The 20,549-nt window shown below is 42.9% G+C and overlaps 1 protein-coding gene across 1 annotated transcript in view; it reads right to left on the reverse strand.

Annotated features, from left to right (window-relative positions):
- slc39a11 (solute carrier family 39, member 11) overlaps positions 1 to 20,549 on the reverse strand; it is a 75,070-nt gene that overhangs the window by 43,464 nt on the left and 11,057 nt on the right. The window contains exon 4 of the mRNA XM_083788212.1: positions 13,683 to 13,841. Coding sequence (XP_083644338.1) covers positions 13,683 to 13,841 — 159 coding nt within the window. The remainder of the gene's footprint in view (positions 1 to 13,682; positions 13,842 to 20,549) is intronic.

Here is a 20,549-nt window from a genome sequence, read left to right on the forward strand (position 1 = left end):
GGTCAGCTCCATATATGGAGATTTGAGATTTGAGGTCATATGTAGAGTTGCTGGCCAAAATTGACATCAGGGATCTCCATATAATTTTATGGGCTTAATATGATGACATCACGTGATGTCACGGCATCACCATATATGGGGCATGACCAACCAAACAACTGACGGGAGATGCACGATTTAAAGGTATATTCAGTGATTTCACTTAATTCAAATATCACTTATGTTTTTGTTTTGTTGTGATAATCCTCCCTACTATAGAGTGTGCTGGCCATATAAGGAGTTCCTCCCTGTCCCCAGTTAACCCCTGGGGGTCAAAAAACCTTAGGTTTCGTTTTTGACTCTCTATCCTGATTGGACGAAAGGCTGGGTCCCACAGCCAAAAACGAAACCTAAGGTTTTTTGAGTGAAATCACTGAATATACCTTTAATAGTAAATGTGACTTGCGGTCGCAATAATAATTCTATAATCCAGATGGTGAGCAAAAAGACATCAGTCTGTTGATTCACTGTCAGATAATCTTTCTTACATTTGATTTGCCAATTAAATCCTCAAAGTGATTCTGAAATGACAAACTAAACATGCACACGCACACGCACACACACCACACACCACACACACAGGAAGTGGGATGACAAAGCTGGGTAATTAGTGCAGTTCCGGTCAGAATAATTAATGGATTATAGATATTTAAAAAAAATAGATGCCTCACTGGCCACTGCAGTTCATTGGATCAACGTGTCTCCATTGAAGGCAGGAAGTCAAGCGGAAGTGCTAAAGGCATTTGCTGAATTTTCCGGGACTTATGTTACGCACGTGGAAGCTGCATCCGCTATGCTTCGCAAGGAATCTCGGGAAAATTGTGCCTTCAATTTTGACACTCTCCCCAGAGCCGGAGAATCTGAGAATGAATAATGCATGTTAACAATGTTAAATGTACGCAAATCTAAGTGTGTGGTATGGAAAGGCTGTGGAACTGGGAATGTATGTCTTGTTGTTTGCTTTATTTTGTTATAAGAAAGACATAAATAAATAGATTGTCATGTTTGTTAAAAAAATTTAACTGGTTTCCAGTTCAAACTTTCTGCCGAGCCAATCAAACAAAGCTATGGGAAACAGGCGTTCCAACTGGACCAGAGTCATACCATAGCATAGAATATATTTATTTTCTTTCTTTCTTTTTGTCTCCCAGCAAACTCATTGACAGTGTGACTAAGCTCAGGGTCACTGGCCTCATGTCAGACCAATGTGTAAACATGAACAAACATCCCTTAACCATACGTTTCTCTCTCTTGCTCTCTTTGAGTACAAAAAAAAATCACACCCGTGTGAAGTGAGGGGCGCTAATATATTTAAGTCTAACTCATGTTGATTAGGTGATGTAATGGTGATGTAAAACAAACGGTAAAACCGCATTAGAAAATGTATGCCAGGGACCCCCATAAGAGAAGATTTGTACAGCTCTAGCAGTGATTCTCAACCATTATCATTTCAAGGACCCCCAGGTTTGACATGCATTAGTCTACGGACCCCCATTAAATGGCATTTCTATCTTTGGGACCCCCAATTTATATTGTAAAATCAATGTTAATTTAACTCCGAGTGTACAAATGGAACCAAATGGACCCGTTGTACACAAATGGTTCCATTTGTACACTCTCTGAGTTACAGGGGATCCGCACGTAATTCAGCCGGGGTATTAGTCCGATATGCGGGAACCGCTGGAACATGCGCTGCTACCGTGCGGTTGGTTAGGTTAGGGTCTGAGCCTGAGGTATAGCTTGTCGTTTGTCGGACCAATGACTAGTCTGAACTAAGTACCACTGCACAGACCCATTTGGTTCCAAACTATCATTTAGCTGGGGGACCCCCTGGAACTCCCTCAAGGACCCCTGGGGGTCCCCGGACCCCACTTTGTGGAACCAATGCCCGGCCTAGAACGTCCTCCCTCGCTGTCTCTCTTCACACACACTTGATGTTAAGTGATTCATTATTGATCCCTTGTGAGGATCCCACTGCTCCCATCGGAACAGTAGGCAGCCACCGAGCAGTGACTGCAGACCAGCTCCAGTAGACAGTGTTTGTCCCCAACATGAAGCTTTTTCTCAGGCAAACTCTTCACGCACACACACGCAGTCACGCACACGCACACGCACATCTTGTGACGGCTGTCAGGACGAAAGGAGTGAGTGACAGACAGACAGACCAAGCCATGTCAAGTAAACTGTAAAATCCTGAGTGTTTTAAAATAACCCGGTGCAAGATAACATTACCCGTTTATAGAATTGGCCCTGGAGTCTACATGGGGCCACTTCTGTCTCTGCATTCTGGTCATCCCTCTCTAAGAAGGTCAATTTTACCTTTGGGACAACTTAATATTCAAATCAACATCCAACAATTACTCAACTGAGCAGACGAGAAGGCAGCCAGAGAGAGAGAGACAGAGGCAGAGGGGAAAAGGGTGAGTGACAGACGACCATGATGATGATCAATGTTTTAATACTAGATGCAGTTTCTCTTTGAAATGGCCACCATACAGATAATAATCAATCAGGGGAAACAGAGACTGTGTGTGTGTGTGTGTGTGTGTGTGTGTGTGTGTGTGTGTGTGTGTGTGTGTGTGTGTGTGTATGCTTTCATCTAGTACATGAAAGTGTGTGCATGTGCGGCACTCGCAGGCTTATGTGTTGCCAGGTACCCATGCTGCATGCATGGACGGCAGTGTCACAGCGTCTGATATTGCCTCTCTCATCTCTGCTTTAAGCCGTGCCTGAGCCTCAGTGGAAAAGATAAAAACCTTGGCTAGACTGACACAGACCAGACTTGTCCGGGGAGTATACGCTCTAAGCAAAGGTGTTTCCTCTTTCAACACCCCTTCTAAAGAGGCACCGCTCATAGAAATTGTGTTTTGATCATTGCATAGTGTATGTTGGGTTTCCATTACATTTGTGAAAATCACACCCGTGTGAAGTGATAATATATTAAAGTCTAACTCATGTTAGGTACCATGTACCTTCATGTTAGAAGGTACATGGTACCGTCCCTGCAGGCTAGGGCCTCAAGATCGTTTGTTCCCATAAGTATAGGACTTATGAACAAGCAGGCCCCATCTCAATTCGGTTCATAAAATGTGATGTGATGACTCTTGGAACTACAGTATGACTGGTGGCCTTCTGTTGGCACTGTTTCTTTATTGTCTATGTACTGTGTGATCTGTTTGTTTGCATATCTTTTATGTATATCCTGATGACTGCTGTGCACAAAACAAATTTCCGAAAGGACAAATAAAGTATCTATCTATGTTGATTAGGTGATGTAATGGTGATTTTCCCTTCATTGTCAATGGCGTTTTTAAAACAAACATTTAACTAAAAACAAAGATTAAACCTGTATATATGTAGGAGGGGCTCAAAAATAGGATGACAAAACAGCAATACACGATTAACAGCATCGATGAAGATAGATGCACCAAATGCTGGTCTTAGGGAAGGCTTTTTTTGTTTTGTTTTTTAATATATATTTTTTTAGATTTTAAAATGTTATGGAGCTCACAAGCCTGAGGTCCAAAAGGAGGCTGTTCCAGTCTCTCCCTGATGGCATAGGCCAGGTCACCCATATAGCCACCATCAGGGCCGGATTTACTATCCGCCGCTATGTGCAGCTGCACAGGGGCATGTGGCAAGGGGGGTATTGAAAAAAATAATGAAAAAAACTGACAAAAAAACAGCAAATCCGATCAAAAAAGCTAAAAGCTGCGCAGTTTAGAATTTACATCCAAAGAATGTGTCACTCTCTCGGTTCTGCACTGCTGTACTGGAGAAGTATATCACTGTTGAGGGCAGGCAAATTTGCTTTTAGTAAGCGACTTCGTCATTCTGGGCTTGTGTTGTCTGTAACGTCGCTTGGGCTTGTTTTTCCATACCTGGTTGCTGGTTTCTCTCTCGAAATCTGGCGTGCGTGTGTGTGTGTGTGTGTGTGTGTGTGTGTACTAAACGTGGTGACGCGCAAGTTTGTTTACTGTGTGACTAGTGTCATGGCGGAGCCCATATCGCGTTTCAAATGGATATATTCCTCCTTATTTCCTTCAACTGCTCCAATCCAGCACAAAGAACAGTCAAAGTAAGTTGTTGAGTCCCATGCAGATTATGATCCCATTCCCACCGCCGCCACCAAGTTCTAAGTCTGTATTGCAGCTAACAGTAAAACTGTCAAACCATCAAAACAAACTTATTCTTCTACACTGTATTACATTCTGTAATTAGTATTAATAGCAGTGATTTTCAACCTTTTTCATATCGGGGACCTCTAATTTAGTTGACATTAGAGATTAGACCCTTGACTTGGTGAGATCTGCCTCTGAAAAACTTTTGCAGGTAGAACAGTCAGTGTTTCCCAAACTGGAAACCCTGACACTAGGGACATGTGGGCAAATGGACAACTGCCCAGTTGTCCAGGTGCCCACATGTCCCGGTGCCCACATGTCCCTACTGCCCAGTTGTCCTGGTGCCCACATGTCCCTACTAGTGCCCAGATGGTTTTGGTGCCCTGAAAATGGCCAGAAAATGCCATTTATTTATTTAAAAAAATGCATTCGCATTTCTGAAATGCATTTTACTGGTAAAAAAAAAAGAAAACCAATGTAATGTATTGCAATGGTTGCCAGTTGTATTCCACTATGTTCCATGTGTTCGGGGTTGGTCGTGCCTGCGCTATGGGGGCATTAAAAATGATCTGCACAGGGGCACTCATGGGGGTTAATCTGGCCCTGGCCACCATCCTAGACTTAGGAACAACTACTAGAGCCCAAACATATCAGGCTACGGACAGGAAATAAAGTAACACATTACAATACGTACATTTGCAACCATTGAAATAATATTAGACGTCTTATTATGAATGTGAATGTAAAAATTGTATAATTATGTAGGGGGATTATTCATTATGTGAGTTTCAAATGTTACAGAAAAATGTACTAAGCTTCGGCCTATGCCTTTTCCATCAACTACTGTATAAGAGAGTGTGAATATTTAATGTAATGATTTATGTTACACTGTTGAATTGATCGAAATAAACTAAACTAACATACATTGACTGGTTTTCCGACAGCCTGCCTAATAGCCTACAACCCTCCTGGGCTGCTCACAATAAACAAGGTGCAAATCGAGTCGTGCAACCAACCAACATGAAATGGGGAGAATAAATTATCAGAATTGATATTATCATGATATCATATTGCAGGAGCTACAATAAAGGAGTAGTTGCCGTATATTGGAGTTGAAAGGGTTTACAACATCGTTCATCAATCAAATTGCTATAATCTGTAAAAACCCCTGACTTTGTAAACAACCTGGAAATAATATCGTACAAGCACAGTGACTATCAATGGCATGGAGAATAAGTGCTGAACAGGCAAGTGAGTGACTATGGCATCATGAGTAAACGTTACAGTAATAAACAAGAAAGCTGTTTTGCAATTCTCAGCCTCAGCTAACTGATTGCCATGGCAACCCCACACCTGCAAATTGATTACTTAACCAGTACTCTTTTCACAGTCCATTTGCACTCTTCAGGCACAGGCAGACAGACAGATACAGAGATCACCATATACAGTATCATACTATCATACTATGGGCACAAAAGGGACACAGACAGATAGTTAAAATAGGTGCTATGACAAGTTGACAACGGGTATTATTAGGTTCCCAAGTTGCATCGTTCTCAAGTAGGCCGGTGGCCGACGGGCACGCACAGGTCTAGTACATGTAAATGTGAGATATAGAGGGTATGCGCATGCACACAGTGAGTGTCAAATCAAGTGGCAAAGTGAGTGTAAAAGTTAAATGTGTGCGTGCGTGCGTGCGCTAGCTCAGAATGAAGGAATGACTGGTAACAGATAGAAATAAAGTCAGATGTTGAATGCAGTTATGATGACAAAATATAAAGATTTAGACACACACACACACACACACACACACACACACACACACACACACACACACACACACACACACACACACACACACACACACACACACACACACACACACACACACACACCACACAACTAACGAGTGGCCCCACTGCCAGCCAGAGACTCTTGGTGTCAGGTTATCAAAGTGTGAACATTAGATTGCCTCAGAGTTTACTCTCCTAGAAAATCAACTTAGATGCTTTCCCAGACCCTGGGGGGGCAGCCTATAATAGCCAGCCTGGGTACCTGGCTGAATGACTCACCATGCTGCAAAAGGGATTTATACTTAGTGCAGTGCGGCTAGGTTTTCCTTCAAATCAGGTAATGGATCATAAAGTGACTTTTATAACATTCAAACAGATATAATAGGGTTCTGGAATGCAATTGTTGGATTTGACGGTCCTTGAAATTGATGACATAAGACGTTGAATCTGACCACGTGAGACCAGGCTTACACACCGACCAACCAACCATCCAAAGCATCTCATCACCTAGCCACAGCCCGGGGCCAGCGAGGTTGTTAGGTGACATTTGGAAAAAGGATAATTATTCATAGGTAGGACAGAGCTGTAGAACACACACACACACACACACACCTATGTGTGTGGAAAAACGTGCAAGCCCAGAAGAAATACATCCAAGCTGACGTGAATACAGACACACACACACACACACACACACACACACACACACACACACACACACACACACACACACACACACACACACACACACACACACACACACACACACACACACACTATGTGATATTCAGTGACAAGGTCTCTGTGTCCATTTGGGTGAATAAATGTGGCAGACGTGCTGGCGGCTGCATGAACCATGAGCTTTACAAACGCTCTGTGCTACGCTGCACTGCTGCCATACCCTGTTACACACACACACACACACACACACACACACACAAGTACCACGTTATTAGCAGAGTTCTCCCTAAAGCTTAAACGAATGTGGACACATGCACTCATACATGCAAAAATACGAAAAGTCATGTACATTGTTTCTCAATGTCTGGTCCAGGGGTCCAAATGGATCCTTGCAGGTCTATTCTGTAACTCTGAAGAGTGTAACACATGGAAATACGTTTAATCTTATGATGGAACCCCCGATCTACAGTTCTACACAAATACACACACACATTTTCAGTGTTAATTTAACTCTGAGCGTGTACAAATGGAACCAAATGGACACCCTGTTCAGACCACCTTCGGAGGCCGGGCCTCTTCCAAGTGGATCCAGAGATAAGGGTGTGGCTAGATGACACAGAGTTGGACATGCAACTCAGACCTGCAGCAGTCAGAATTTAACCAGTTTTGATGATGACGATAACTGGGGGGAGGGATGGGGTGAGGGAGGAAAAAAAAAAAGGTATGTTCAAACTGTACTAAATTGTTGAAACCTACTACCAATAAACATATATTAAAAAAAAGAAAAAAGAATTGAACCAGCGATCATGTGGTCATTGCATGTTCATTACAGAGAAAAGTAGCAACGGGCATGTTAGAGCCAGTAAAGCAGTTAAGGGGGAGAGAGGGTGGCATCATTTCTCTTCACATTGAGGTGACCGCTAGTGATATCCTATCAGTGTTTCACCAGGGATATTCATTAAACACAAAGACAAGCCGAGTGGCTCCGGAGGCCACAGTCAGGGCTCTGCGGACAAGGAAAACATCACTTATTCATGGGACAGCATAAATCTCCGTCCCACAGGGGTACATAGATGAGGGCGATCACTGTGTTTTGTTGTATTAACTGGGAAAACTAATGACGTATTTAGGAGTAATGAGAGCTCAGAGACGCAATGACAGCAGTGGGTTCAGAAAGAGAAAGTGCGTGCATGCGTGCGTGTGTGAAATAGACTACCGGTATGCCACCAGAAGTCATGTACACTGCCAAATGTGAACAAAAGCAACTACTCCTAAAATAAACAAAGTATCCCGCCGGTTTCCCTCATATGGATATGAAGATTGCGCTGATGGGCCACAATGCTTAAATGAGAAACCCAATGTTACAGAGAAAAACATCCGCGAGCCAGGGGATAAACGAGTGACGCCAGGAGTCAGGACTATACTCTATACCTCAGCTTTTTCCACATAGCGCCTTTGATCTCAATCCAGCCCCATATACTTATATTATACCCATTATACTTAGTATAGAGGCACAAATTACATGAAGTAAAATGCCACTAAGCCAGCTGGTTCCCAACCTGGCTGGAAACCACTGGGTGTCTTTTTGCTTTTCAAAGGCATCACTACTTGCAGTATGAAGCTGCAGCTGAATGCAGATTAGAAACAGAATGAATGAAAATATATGCCACTACACGTTGAACGTCTGAACGACTCCTAACCAATCAAAGACCACCCGGCCAGCCCAGCAGGGAAGAAAGCCATCACGAGAAAATGGGGTCAGGTAGAGTCTCTCAGGGAGGCTCTCGAGGACATGTCGAATAGGATAGAGAGAGATAGACACACAGAGAGAGAGAGAGAGAGAGAGAGAGAGAGAGGCAGAGAGGTGACCATGAGAACCAAGCATGCTCTCATCATCAACATGCTTCATCCTGCTCGATCAGCTCCTATACTATGGTTTACGTGGCAATGGCACAGCATGTCTCAAGACAGTTATTACTGGAACATACACACAAACCCTGACACGCACGCAAACACACACACACACACACACTCTCTCTCTCTCTCTTTCTTTCTGGGGGGTAGCTGGTATTTGGACAGCTGCTGGTGGCACTTTTTACTAGTTTCTCCGCAAACAGCAGCGCTGAATGAGAGGAATGATAGACAGAGGAATAGATGGATGTAGAGCACAGGCTGGGGCTGACAGAGAGGAAAAACAATGGTCTGGTAAATTAGCAGAGGATGAGAGAGAGAGGGGGGAGAGAGAGACTTGGCTTGATGATGACGACAAATACAACAATGCAGCAGTTCCGGGAAAACACGTTATTCACTCTCTCTCTCTCTCTCTCACAGTTGACATGGATCGCACTCTCCTCTGGTTTTGTCATTCTGTCTGTTGGCAGGACAAGCTGTCGCAAGATTAAGTGTCATAGGAACAGCAACTGTAGCCTGGAGCGAGACATGAGGAATAGAAGAGAAGATGGAACACCCTCCCTGTATCCATTAGAGTTGACCACACTTTGGCGGTGGTACATGGCCCTCAGACCTGTGGAATAGTCAACTAAAGTTGTGTAAAATGTGCTATATAAATATAGATGGATATGAGTGATTGGCCACCTTTTGGCCAACGGTTGTGGGTTTCGTGTCTAAGCAGGATGACATAGCCCTCTACCACAGGGGTTCTCAACGTTTTTGGCTGGGGACCCCCGAAAATGCTTTGGCCATGTCTCGCGAACACCCTCTCGTGTAATATTGCAATTATACAACAGTTACCCAGACAAAATGTAGTCACTACGACCACAAATGTACCCAAGAAACTAGTTGGCCTAGCCACCGAGTCTGAGAGAAAATCACGGCTGAATTCTTTGTTTTGATTAGCCGTTCCTATATTGTGGTTTAAGCACGGCTAGAAAGCTGTTTCAACCAATCAGATTGCTTCCTCGAAAAGACAAAGTTTGCATTTTCAATTGGGTGCTATGGCGCCACCCTTTGGCCAATGGTTGTGGGCTTCGTGTCTCTACCATATTGCAGAGTATCGTCAAAACCGATTAAAACAGAACTGCAATAAGTGGTGGAAGAAGGAAAAACTAAATTTGTCATAAACTGAACAAAATTCGTCTATAGACATGGCCACACATGACATGCCCTTAGCCATAATAATATATAATAGCAGTGTAATAACCTATATTATTTACTTTATGATATATTATTATAATTATAATATTCTGTAATATGCATGGATCATTTATGTTTTATGCTGTCTTTTTATGTGATGTCTGAGACACTTGTTCAATGTTCATAATGAACTCTAAAACATTGATTTGATGGAGATTTGCAAGGAGATTTGATGGAGTCTTTTCCTTTCGGCTTTTCCTTTCAGGGGTCACCACAGCATATCATCTGCCTCCATCTCACCCCCTCCTCTGCCTCCTCTTCTCTCACACCAACTAACTTTATGTCCTCTTTCACTACATCCATAAATCTTCTCTTTGGTCTTCCTCTAGTGCCTAGAACTGGCAGTTCCAACCTCAACATCCTTCTACCGATATACTCACTCACGTATACATCCCTCCTCTGTATGTGTCCAAACCATCTCAGTCTGACCTCTCTGGCTATATCTCCAAAACATCTGACATGCACTGTCCCTCTGATGTACTTGTTCCTGATCCTACATTTTAACATTTTAGTCTCTGCTACCTCCAGCTCTGCTTCCTGTCTTTTCCTCGGTGCGACTGTCTCTAAAGTAACCACACAACGTAGCGTGTCTCCTTCACTTTCATCCTTGCTGATACTTTCCAATCATCACCCATCACACCTGACACCTTTCTCCACCCACTCAACCTACTTGCCCTCGTTTCCTCGAGATATGGACACATGAGGCCAGAGAGGAGATGGAAGAAGCTTGTACACGGTTGTGCTCAAATAGCGTGCATGCATGCATGCATGCGAGCGAGCGTGTGTGCGCGCACGTGTGTGACCGCATGGATGAAAGATACAGCATCACTTCCTCGCCTTATAAATCCCTGGTCTCCCTAACAACCCTGTAAAGCTCTGCAGAATTAATGGGGGTCCTTGGCACTGGGAACGAGAGCATTGCATCATGGTACATAATACGGTATATCATCACCACCGCTTCCTGTCTGCCATATATATATATACGGGTGGCGCTGCGCCAAACAGCTCATGGCAAACACATGACGGCTTCAGTGTTTGCCGTGTCCAGGGGAAACGGACTTCTGGGTGGATGGATGTTTGGAATGGAATGGCTGCCAGGGACGCCCCGGGGGGCGCAGTTCAGTCACGTCAGTGTTGATTTCGACGACTAAAACTATGAAGAAAAATGTCCGTCGACTACCTTTTTTTCACTGACAAAAACTAAATAAAAACCAAGCTACAGTGAATATATAGTATAAATATATTGACAATTTCGTCAAGAAATAAAAACTAGACTAAAATGTTAGGGAGAGACTAGTGGAGATGCTTGGTTGCATGCAAATAGCAGATATACACGTTCACAACAAGGTTGTAGATTGGCTATTTACAGCATGCAACCAAGTCTAAAATATGCCAACAATATGTCACCATCAAGGCCTGTTCAATTCAACTGCAGATTTACCAAACTATACAAACACTAAAACATTTCAGTTGACTAAAATGCGACTAAAACTAAATGAAAACGTATTCAAAAGACTTTGACTAAAACTAAATCAAAATGTGGGATGCACAAGGCAGTTGTTGAAGCGGACTCCAAACCCAGGATGTTGTGATTACGGGGTTAGTGAGCAGACATGCCGAATTTCGAGGGCATTTCATTTACTGATAATTTTTTTAGACCGTCACCTGATTGCGTTGCCAATCATTTTGTTTTTATTAAATTCGTAATTTTTGAGGATGTGTGGCTACTGGCTAAACATGTGGTCCTAGCAGAATGCTTATAATTAGAAATGTCTATTCTCATCATATAAAATCACAATGACTTTTTAATGTTGGCATTTGTTTTGTAGACTGGTGAATAAATCACTGCAGCCAACGTCAGGAACCTCTGTCTAGTTTTGGAAAATGTGTGGGAACCTTGTACAGTATACATGTATTAAGTGCTTTTATTATGCTTTTATTTCATGCCAAACAGCCTCTTGACTGGCTGCTTGTGTGGTAATGACTTACTGTCACTTTGAAGGGCTCATTGTTCTTGTTGCACAATGTTTGACAGAGGCACAGCACTTTTACCCTTTCTTTTGTTGTAATGTAAAGTATTGTTATAGTGTACCGTATGGATTGTATTTCTTCTATTCTAGGTTATTTAATGTTGTTGCAGACATTGCAGTCTCACGAGGCCTGACTGTTGACTTGAATGTGGTGTTCACAAAAAAACCTAATTGTCCATATAATTGCCTTGTGTATTAATTCTGACAGGTAAACAGATTTATCTTTGGATAATTTGTACTATAATGAGTTGAATACAGTTAAAATATTGAGTAAATGTTTAGTCAGATCAACCTAGCATTTCATATTTGTGTGTGGTTTGACCTAGGTTTTCTATTGCATATTAAGTTTAACTACTCAAATTCTTCATTTCAAGGTGCTCATTCATAGCAGTCAAAATTGCTCAATATGTATGAGTGTAAAAAGTGTTCACCAATATAATTGAGTAGATAGTAGCCACTTGTAGATCTGTAATTTTCATTGAATGTTTGCCTATTGTGACATTCCCAGACATTCCCAGGATAAGGATGCTATAGGTTTCATGTAGCTAATGACAGAATGAACAGAATGAATTGAGTAACGTCCATGCTGTATAGTTGTCATAATTCATAGTGCTCATAATTGTGTCTTATCACCTTAAAGTGCGAGAAGAACCTCCAATCCAACCAGGCCCACACACTCTCACTCTTTACAGATGGAAATAAGAGGAATTCTGTATTGCGCAGTAAGAAGTAAAAGTTGGGGAGCCATCATAAATAAATTAGGATGGTACAAATGCACGCACACACGCACACACACAAACTGCCAAGTGGATTTACAAGAGCAGGCCTCATTAACGTCTCTCCAACATGGGCAGCAGTGAGGTAGCCTGGTTAATAAACCAGACCGAATCAGCCGTTGGCAAACAAAAATTGCCTGCCGGCGGATTACGGTCTGGAGAGGCTCAATTGTACGCCCATTTCCAACACCAGAGAAATGGGGCGGCCAATCGGGACACGGTTCGGGACACGCCTCCCCAAACTGATATCCCGCGGTCCGTGCGATATTAGTCTGGTTTATTAACCAGGCTAGCAGTGAGGTGCATGGGTTCTGTCCAAGCAGAGCTCCCTGATGCTTCACTGACAAATTATACAACACACCTCTTTGCTGGCTTTACAGCCTTTGCATACACAATTAGGGGCGACTGTGGCTCAGGAGGTAGAGCAGGTCGTCCAATGATCCATGGTTCGGTGGTTCGAATCCCGGCTCCTCCGGTCTACATGTCGAAGTGACCTTGGGCAAGACACTGAACCCCAAATTGCTCCCCATGTGCTGGTTGGAACCTTGCATGGCTAGGCCGCAATCGGTGTATGAATGTGTGTGTGAATGGGTGAATGTAATGCACAATCTATGTAAAGCGCCTTGGATAAAGGCGCTATATAAATGCACCATTTACCATTTTTTTATCATTTACCAATGAGACATAATTCTGATATGCTAATGATGACATAGGTCTTGACGTTTTAAAGGCATATAGAAAGAAATGTTTACATGAACAATATTCAGGGTGAAAAAAGAACTGTTCTTTTGGTGCCACCCACATTTAGAACATGGGTAAATTCACCTTCCACAGCACTGCCACTCATGGAGAGAAGCTGATTGACACCCCCCCCCCCCCCCCCGTTGTATATTGTTATTCCAACCTGTACATAGATTTCATGTTTTTGAGATATCTCAATTGTTGTTGTGATTTTTGCGATTGTGAATGAAAGGAAACAAGACCGCAAAGTCTTTCTCCTGTGCTATCCTTTTGGACCCAATGTGCCTGACTGTACCCTGTACTGTTTGCATTTTGTATTGTCTAATAAAATAATCAAACAATTCTTACCAACAAGGGCAGGGCGAGGTCAGCGAAGTAGACAAAGGCTGCTCCCAGAGCGAAACCCACCGCCACAGGCACAAAGGCAAACGAGCCATACTTCCCAGAATCCTCAGCCATGTCGATCGCTGGGGCCAGCAACGACCAATAAGAGGCAGCCAGCATCACCTGAGAAAAGGGAGAGAGGCAGACAGACAGAAATAATGAACATTTAGTCAAGCATAATGGTGTAAAATAACACATTTTCTATAAATACATTAAATTAGGCTTTAGCCTAGTTGTATTAAGCCTTGAGGTGTATCCTTTATTTTTCTGTCCTCTCACTACCAAAGTGTGGCAGACACATGAAAGGTCACCAACCAAGTAGCCCTTGAGGAAACAAAAAAAACATTTTGTGACAGACTTAGGTTGAGTCTCATTCAAAGTAGAAAGGGGAAACAAAAAGTAATCATTAGTATGCATATGATCCCTGAAAATTGCTGTGAAAAACCTGTGCATGTGTGCGTGTGTCCGTCCTCCAGGTTACCCTGTGGCTGTCTTCTAGCTATTCACACACAACGCACCTGTTCATTGCCTTTGGATAGAAAAGTCACACGTTTCTATGGCTTTTCCACAGTATCTGCTCCATGACAACAATAAATAACTAACCATTAGTCATCAGTGCATTAAATGCATCGACACGTCCACGTTTTCACAATTCAGCTAGTGGGCAATGGGTATGCATGTTCATGTGTGTTTCCATGTCTGAGTGAATAATATGTGTCCTCAATCTGTTGCGTGCGTGCGTCTGTGCTCATGTGTCGGAGTACACCACTGGTGGTGTGTCAGTGCATGTAATTATGTTTGTTGATTGACATACAGTGCTAATTATCAACACATCATTGAGCAAGTCAAAATCTCAAGGCACACCTGTAACTCATTTACAAGCTTGCGATGTATTGCGAGGCCTGGCATGGCTGCATGTAATCATATGGGGCAATGTTGACTTCCACCGCTGTCACCTTGTGAATAGTTTGTACTACTAGACCTGTATGTGCCCGTCGCAGTCGGCCACCGGCCTACTTGGGAAAGATGCAACTTGGGAACCTAATGATATACGTTGTCATAGGCAGCACCCGTTTTAACTGTCAGCCGGTGTCCCACATGGAGATCTGTGTATGTGCCTGTGTGTGTGAAGAGTGCAAACTGAAAAGTGTACTTGGCAATCAATTCGGCCCACTGGCAAAGCCTGATTGGTTGACCCTCAATTGGCTGAGGCAGAGGCTAGAAATTGCACAGGTGAAAGGAGTAGGCCTCATTCATTAGGCCCACTGGCAGAGCCTGGTCCAGGTGAAAGGAGTTGGCCTCATTAGGCCCACTGGCAGAGCCTGACCAGAGCCTTCTGTGGTGGTTCTGGAGACCCGTGGGTCCGACAGACTCTATACCTGGCATTGCACTCCCTGTGGGGGTGTGGAACGCGTGTGTCGAATGTGAAGTCGGTGGATCAAACGGTTCTCGAGTTACATGCATTACAACCGTACACACACGTACACACACATACGCACGCAGAGACATGGCGCATTTATAGTAGGATAGCTTGTACTAGGATGAGGATGAGGATGATGATATTCCTCCCTTCGTACTCTCTTATCTGAACCCAACAGATGCACACACACACTCCCTGGATGACAAGAGATGAACCTCTGCCCCAATGTTTCCACATGGGCCTGTTATAGCACCACTAGGAGGCCGATTTCTGCAGAACACACTTGTTGACAGTATACCTACAGATTTTGTCCAACCAGCACGCAAATTCGTACACAGTCTCTTTACAGTCATTAAACGAAACGGGTCTTTCAGATTTTACATACTCCATCGCAGGGTTTTGAACAAAATGCTGCACATCATGAACACAATTTTGCACGCACATTCCTAATATGCAGAGGAAGAAATGCCACTTGAGAATTTTCAACTCAGCCTCATGGGTGCGATTCGTGGTTTTACCTATAACTGCACCAAGCTGTGTAAAACCTTGTATGCACACTCCCTAGAGGCCAAGGAAAAACCTATGCCCGGTATTTTTCACATGTGCTCTTTATAGTGCCACCAGGAGGCCGACATATGTAAAACTTTGTTTTTATATTACTCCTTCAGATGTGATCCAAATCTCACGCAAATCAGCACACATGATCTCTAGTCATGTGATCAAGATGGGTTTTTTTTTTCACGGCCCGTGGTCCGTTTTGTACAAAATGCTGCAAATCATCAACACAGTGTCTGATTGTGCCGTTGAAACTGTGCATGCATATTCCCACTAGGCTGAGGAAGAAATGCTACTTGACATTTTTCGAATCATGCTCATGGTGGCGCTATAATAGGCAGAGTCGGGTCTTTACATAACTGCACCGATCTGCGTAAAACTTTGTATGCATAGTTGCACACTCCCTACAGGACAAGGAAAAATGTCTGGCCTGCATTTTTCAATTCTGCCTTTTCGAACGCCACCAGGAGGCCCACTTATGTGCAACACTTTTTTAATTAGTCCTTCAGATTTGATCCAAATATTAATCCTGGTGGAGACCTGTGCCCTGAGGGCCACTACTTCCAGTTTTCCCCTGCAACTGACCAGAGGCAATGAATAGATGCAGAGGACTGCCACTAAAGTAGTTTTAGTTTAATTCAGCTCACGAGAGCACTGCATTTAACAAATTTAAGCTAGAAAGAAATCCTATAAATATATATATCTAATATACTCAACTGAACATTATGCATCCGTTGCCGGAATATGCAGTCAAGCTGGATTCCATTCCAATCTGCTCTGCGTAATGGAATCACACAGATAAGAGGGGAATGGAATGTTTGAGTAAATGTGTGCGTAACATACATGCATATTTTATTAATTGATTCCAAGTTGCCAACCCTCTCTTGATATGCAATGCTGGCTAACCATACCCTTATTGTGAAAATGATTAGACAGGTAAATGAGACTCCTGTCTCTCTGTGCCAAATGAGTCTAACTGGCAGGGTGCCTTCCTGTAGTTTACTATCAGCACCGAAACCTCCAGGCCTCTAAGATCTTGCATGACTAGTCTTAAACTAAGCAAATTTGAAATTGAACAAAACTGTGTGTGTGTGTGTGTGTGTGTGTGTGCGCGCGCGCGCGTGCGTGCGTGCGTGCGTGTGGGGGTGTATAATTAATTAATTATTGTTATTGCTTTTTATAATGATTGTTTGTTTGTATAAATTATAGTTTGCTCATTGTGAAGCGTGTAAATGGGAGTGCCTCCCAAACATAATGGTTTTAAGTGTAAAGTGCACGTGCATGTGTGTGTATGAGTAGTATGTAATGCTCTCAACCGAGTGTGTAACACACACACACACACACACACACACACACACACAAACACACACACATCCACATTGGGAGGATTACATCGTAATTATAAATTGAGCACTCAATTTGTTGAGAGGAAAGCAATTCTGAGAACGATTTTTATAGTTCAGTCAGATGACTCATGAATAGTTTTAACCAATATTTATTATAGAATGAGAATACAAGAGTGCATATAATATGTTATCTTGGCGTTTGGCTCTGCTACATACCCTGCTCGGCACAATTAAACACCATCATTAAACATTAAGGGCAGGGAGATAGATATACAATAACAACCCCCTATGGGGAACAGAAATAACAACAACAACCAGGAACCATTATGCAGAAGGAAGGCAGGAAGAAAGCATGCAGTCAGGTAAGCTTGCAAACACTATATACACCCACAAAGTAATGCTGCGATATTAACCCCTCGAGTATATCTGACTGAACTAACTCTGCAAGCTACGCATCATTTATTGGACCAGATTCACTAAGGAAATTTACACCCAGGTGTAAATAAAGTGACTAAAGGAGGGTGTAACTGTATGCTCAATATCACGTGTAATTCACCAAAGATGGCGTATTGGCTTCAATTGTGTGCATCGCGGCTGTAGCTCATTTTTGCCTCACAGTCACGGGGTCTCTACCCATCTTACCTCCATAAATGGTAACCGGAAACTAACGTGATGATGTTTATGATGGAAAGATCTTCAAGCTAACAGCGCATTAGTACCATAGAGTTATACAGTATATAAACGAAACAGTTGGTACCAGTTCGGGAAGCACCGCATAGCAACTTGTAGATCAGCTTTTTTGGCACAAGATTCTTCACTCCTTGCTGAACGTTAATAACTTTAGTTAATAAAGTTACTCTCGCGTATAATGAGATTTTTTTTTATTATACAGTGCAACATCACAACCAAATAGCTATAAAAGAAATCGGCAAGGATATTATGAAAGCCCTTTCTACTGATGAATATCGCACTCAGCTTTGCAGAGGTAAAAATAAAATCAGATCATTTTCATCAGAGCTTTATTGATTACTGGGGTCGGACCGGGATGATTGATTCCCTCCACTGTACCACTACATCGGATATGGAAATCAAATTAAAAAATTTACATGGACACAGATTTTATCCATACCGAACCAGAGTAATGCCTTTATTGGTTACTGAGGGTTAATCCGTCTTTTGGATTAATCATTGTTCTATAGGCCTATGTCGGAAAAGCTAGATTTCATCCAGCTGTTTCCTATAGGACACACATTTTAGGCTATTTATGTGTGGCGTTCATGTGATCAATATACAGCATTATCTTACACTTTAGCTATTGAAAAATATCAGATGTTCTCTCCTCAACGTCATCAGTGCCCATACCCGAGGCAGGGTTGGTGTAAGGGCCTTTCTGTGTGGAGTTTGCATGTTCTCCCTGTGTCCCTATAGGGTAGGTAACCTCACAAAAACATGCAGTAATCCTGGTCTCTAAACTACCTCCCCCTGGCCTGATGGAGGGGAAAGCAACTGGTCGGAATAACGTGTTCCTTCCACGCGCTACATCCGGTCGGGGAAACTCTCCCTGTAGGTGAAAAGAATCTCCTCACATGCATAGAAGGAAGCAGGTTGGCAGATGAACTGTAGTGCCCAGGATTACATTAGAAAATTGACACTGGGTTGCAAAATCGTGTGATAAGAATTTTGTAAAAAATAATAATAATCCTGGACCAATGATGCATTTCCAAGGAAATTATGACGTTTATGCCCGGATCGGACTACCGTACTTCAGCTGGGGCAAAAATGTATGTCAGTTCGGGTAGGACTTAAAATATGCAATTATTTGTTTGTTTGTTTACGTATATATTTGTATTCTTTTTTTTGGGAGGGGTTCTGGCTTCTAGAATCTACCATGATGGACTTGAGAGTCCTTGAGAGTTTAATGAGTATTAAACGGGCTCTCAACAGGGACTCCAGCCTATTGGCCGGCCTGTCAGTGACATCGATGCTCTCAGCCAATTACAGGGCTGTTGCCCCATGCAGCGGCGCCTTACGTTTCTCCTCTTTGCTCCTTTCATTACTCCATAGCAGGTGTGACTTTAGACAGCAACAGCATCGGATTGACCTTTCTGCTTTACAGTCAGAGAATGAACGATGAAGCCAAGCCAGTTAGTCAGTACGTTCTAAAGTAAACTGGCTGGCTGGATAGCGGCAGCCAGGCCGAGTAATTAGGCTTCTGGCTGCTTTTTTATTGTCATGCGTTTTAGAGTTACTGTAGGCATTTTCATACCATATTCAAACTAGAAAGGTTCCGCCCTTTGTTTGGGAGAGCTGTTGAATGTTGCCATGGTTGTTTGCCATGGCTGGGGGTCCTTCACATTAAACTCAAGAGTTTGAGAACCACTGGTTTATACAACGTGTTAATGGTTTACGTCAGAGAAAGAAACATTAAGAAACTATCACTTGAAGTTGAAAGAACCATATCACAGCTTGAAACATAATTATCATCTCTTCTTTCTCTCGATCCTTGGGACAAGATACGGAAATAGAGTCGAGACTTCACAGTGTCATCAAGGCTAAATTACACTTCCCATGCTCCATTACAGCGACACACAGTTGTCGTTTCCGCAGAGCGCTCTCTCTCCTCTGTCTGCATACAGATGAGAGCTGCTGGAGATTGCAGCTGTGTACATGTGCCCATGCTCCAGAATAATCAGTCCCCCGCTGGTGAGGTATTCCACCTCATTGCGATTGCAGAGCAAATTTAATAGCCGGCACTTTGTAGCCGCTACACAACAGGTGCCAACCATTGGCAAAAGATAGGGGTGGAATCGATGGACTTGATGGAGAGGAAGACATGACACAGATGACTGGTCATTGACCAACAACTATCACTATCACTCTACGTCTCGGTCGGATTCTCCATCTCCACTCCCTATAAACGATCTTCCGGGCATCTTGCCAAAAGCTCCTGAGAAAAGCTGTGTAGTAAATTGGGCCTTGAGGGGGTTCTGGTTGTTTGCTTCATATCACTCATCGATCTCATGACTAATTTATCTATCCATCATTCCTCACATCCTATCCCTCACCCGTGCTCCATCAATTCACAACTTCCCACTATACCGTACATATGTAGATGGATACATCTACTGGTGTACACAATCCATGTTCCCTTTATGACCAATCCATGTTCCCTTTATGACCAATTAATCTACTTACTATTCTAAGTCTCAAAGACTTCTGCTGATTCTTGGCTTCAATCTTCCACTGTCTGATTATCATTTTGTCACTCCTTTTCTGCATCTATCCATCCATGTCACTCTATCTGCTCCTGAATGTTTTCTTTCATTAAAATCAGTATGGTGCTCTCTATAGATAGATAGATACCTTTATTATCCCGTGAGGGAAAATCAGTCGCCCAGAGGCGGCACAGCAGTTCAGGTTACAACATACATGTAAGGATAAGAAAGTATTGTAGTACAGTGGAAACAAGGCAGAAGGAAAGGCAAGGTGCAACAAGAAATAATAATAATA

The sequence above is a fragment of the Protomyctophum parallelum genome (assembly GCF_964188405.1).
Source record: "Protomyctophum parallelum genome assembly, chromosome: 17".
NCBI lineage: Eukaryota > Metazoa > Chordata > Actinopteri > Myctophiformes > Myctophidae > Protomyctophum > Protomyctophum parallelum.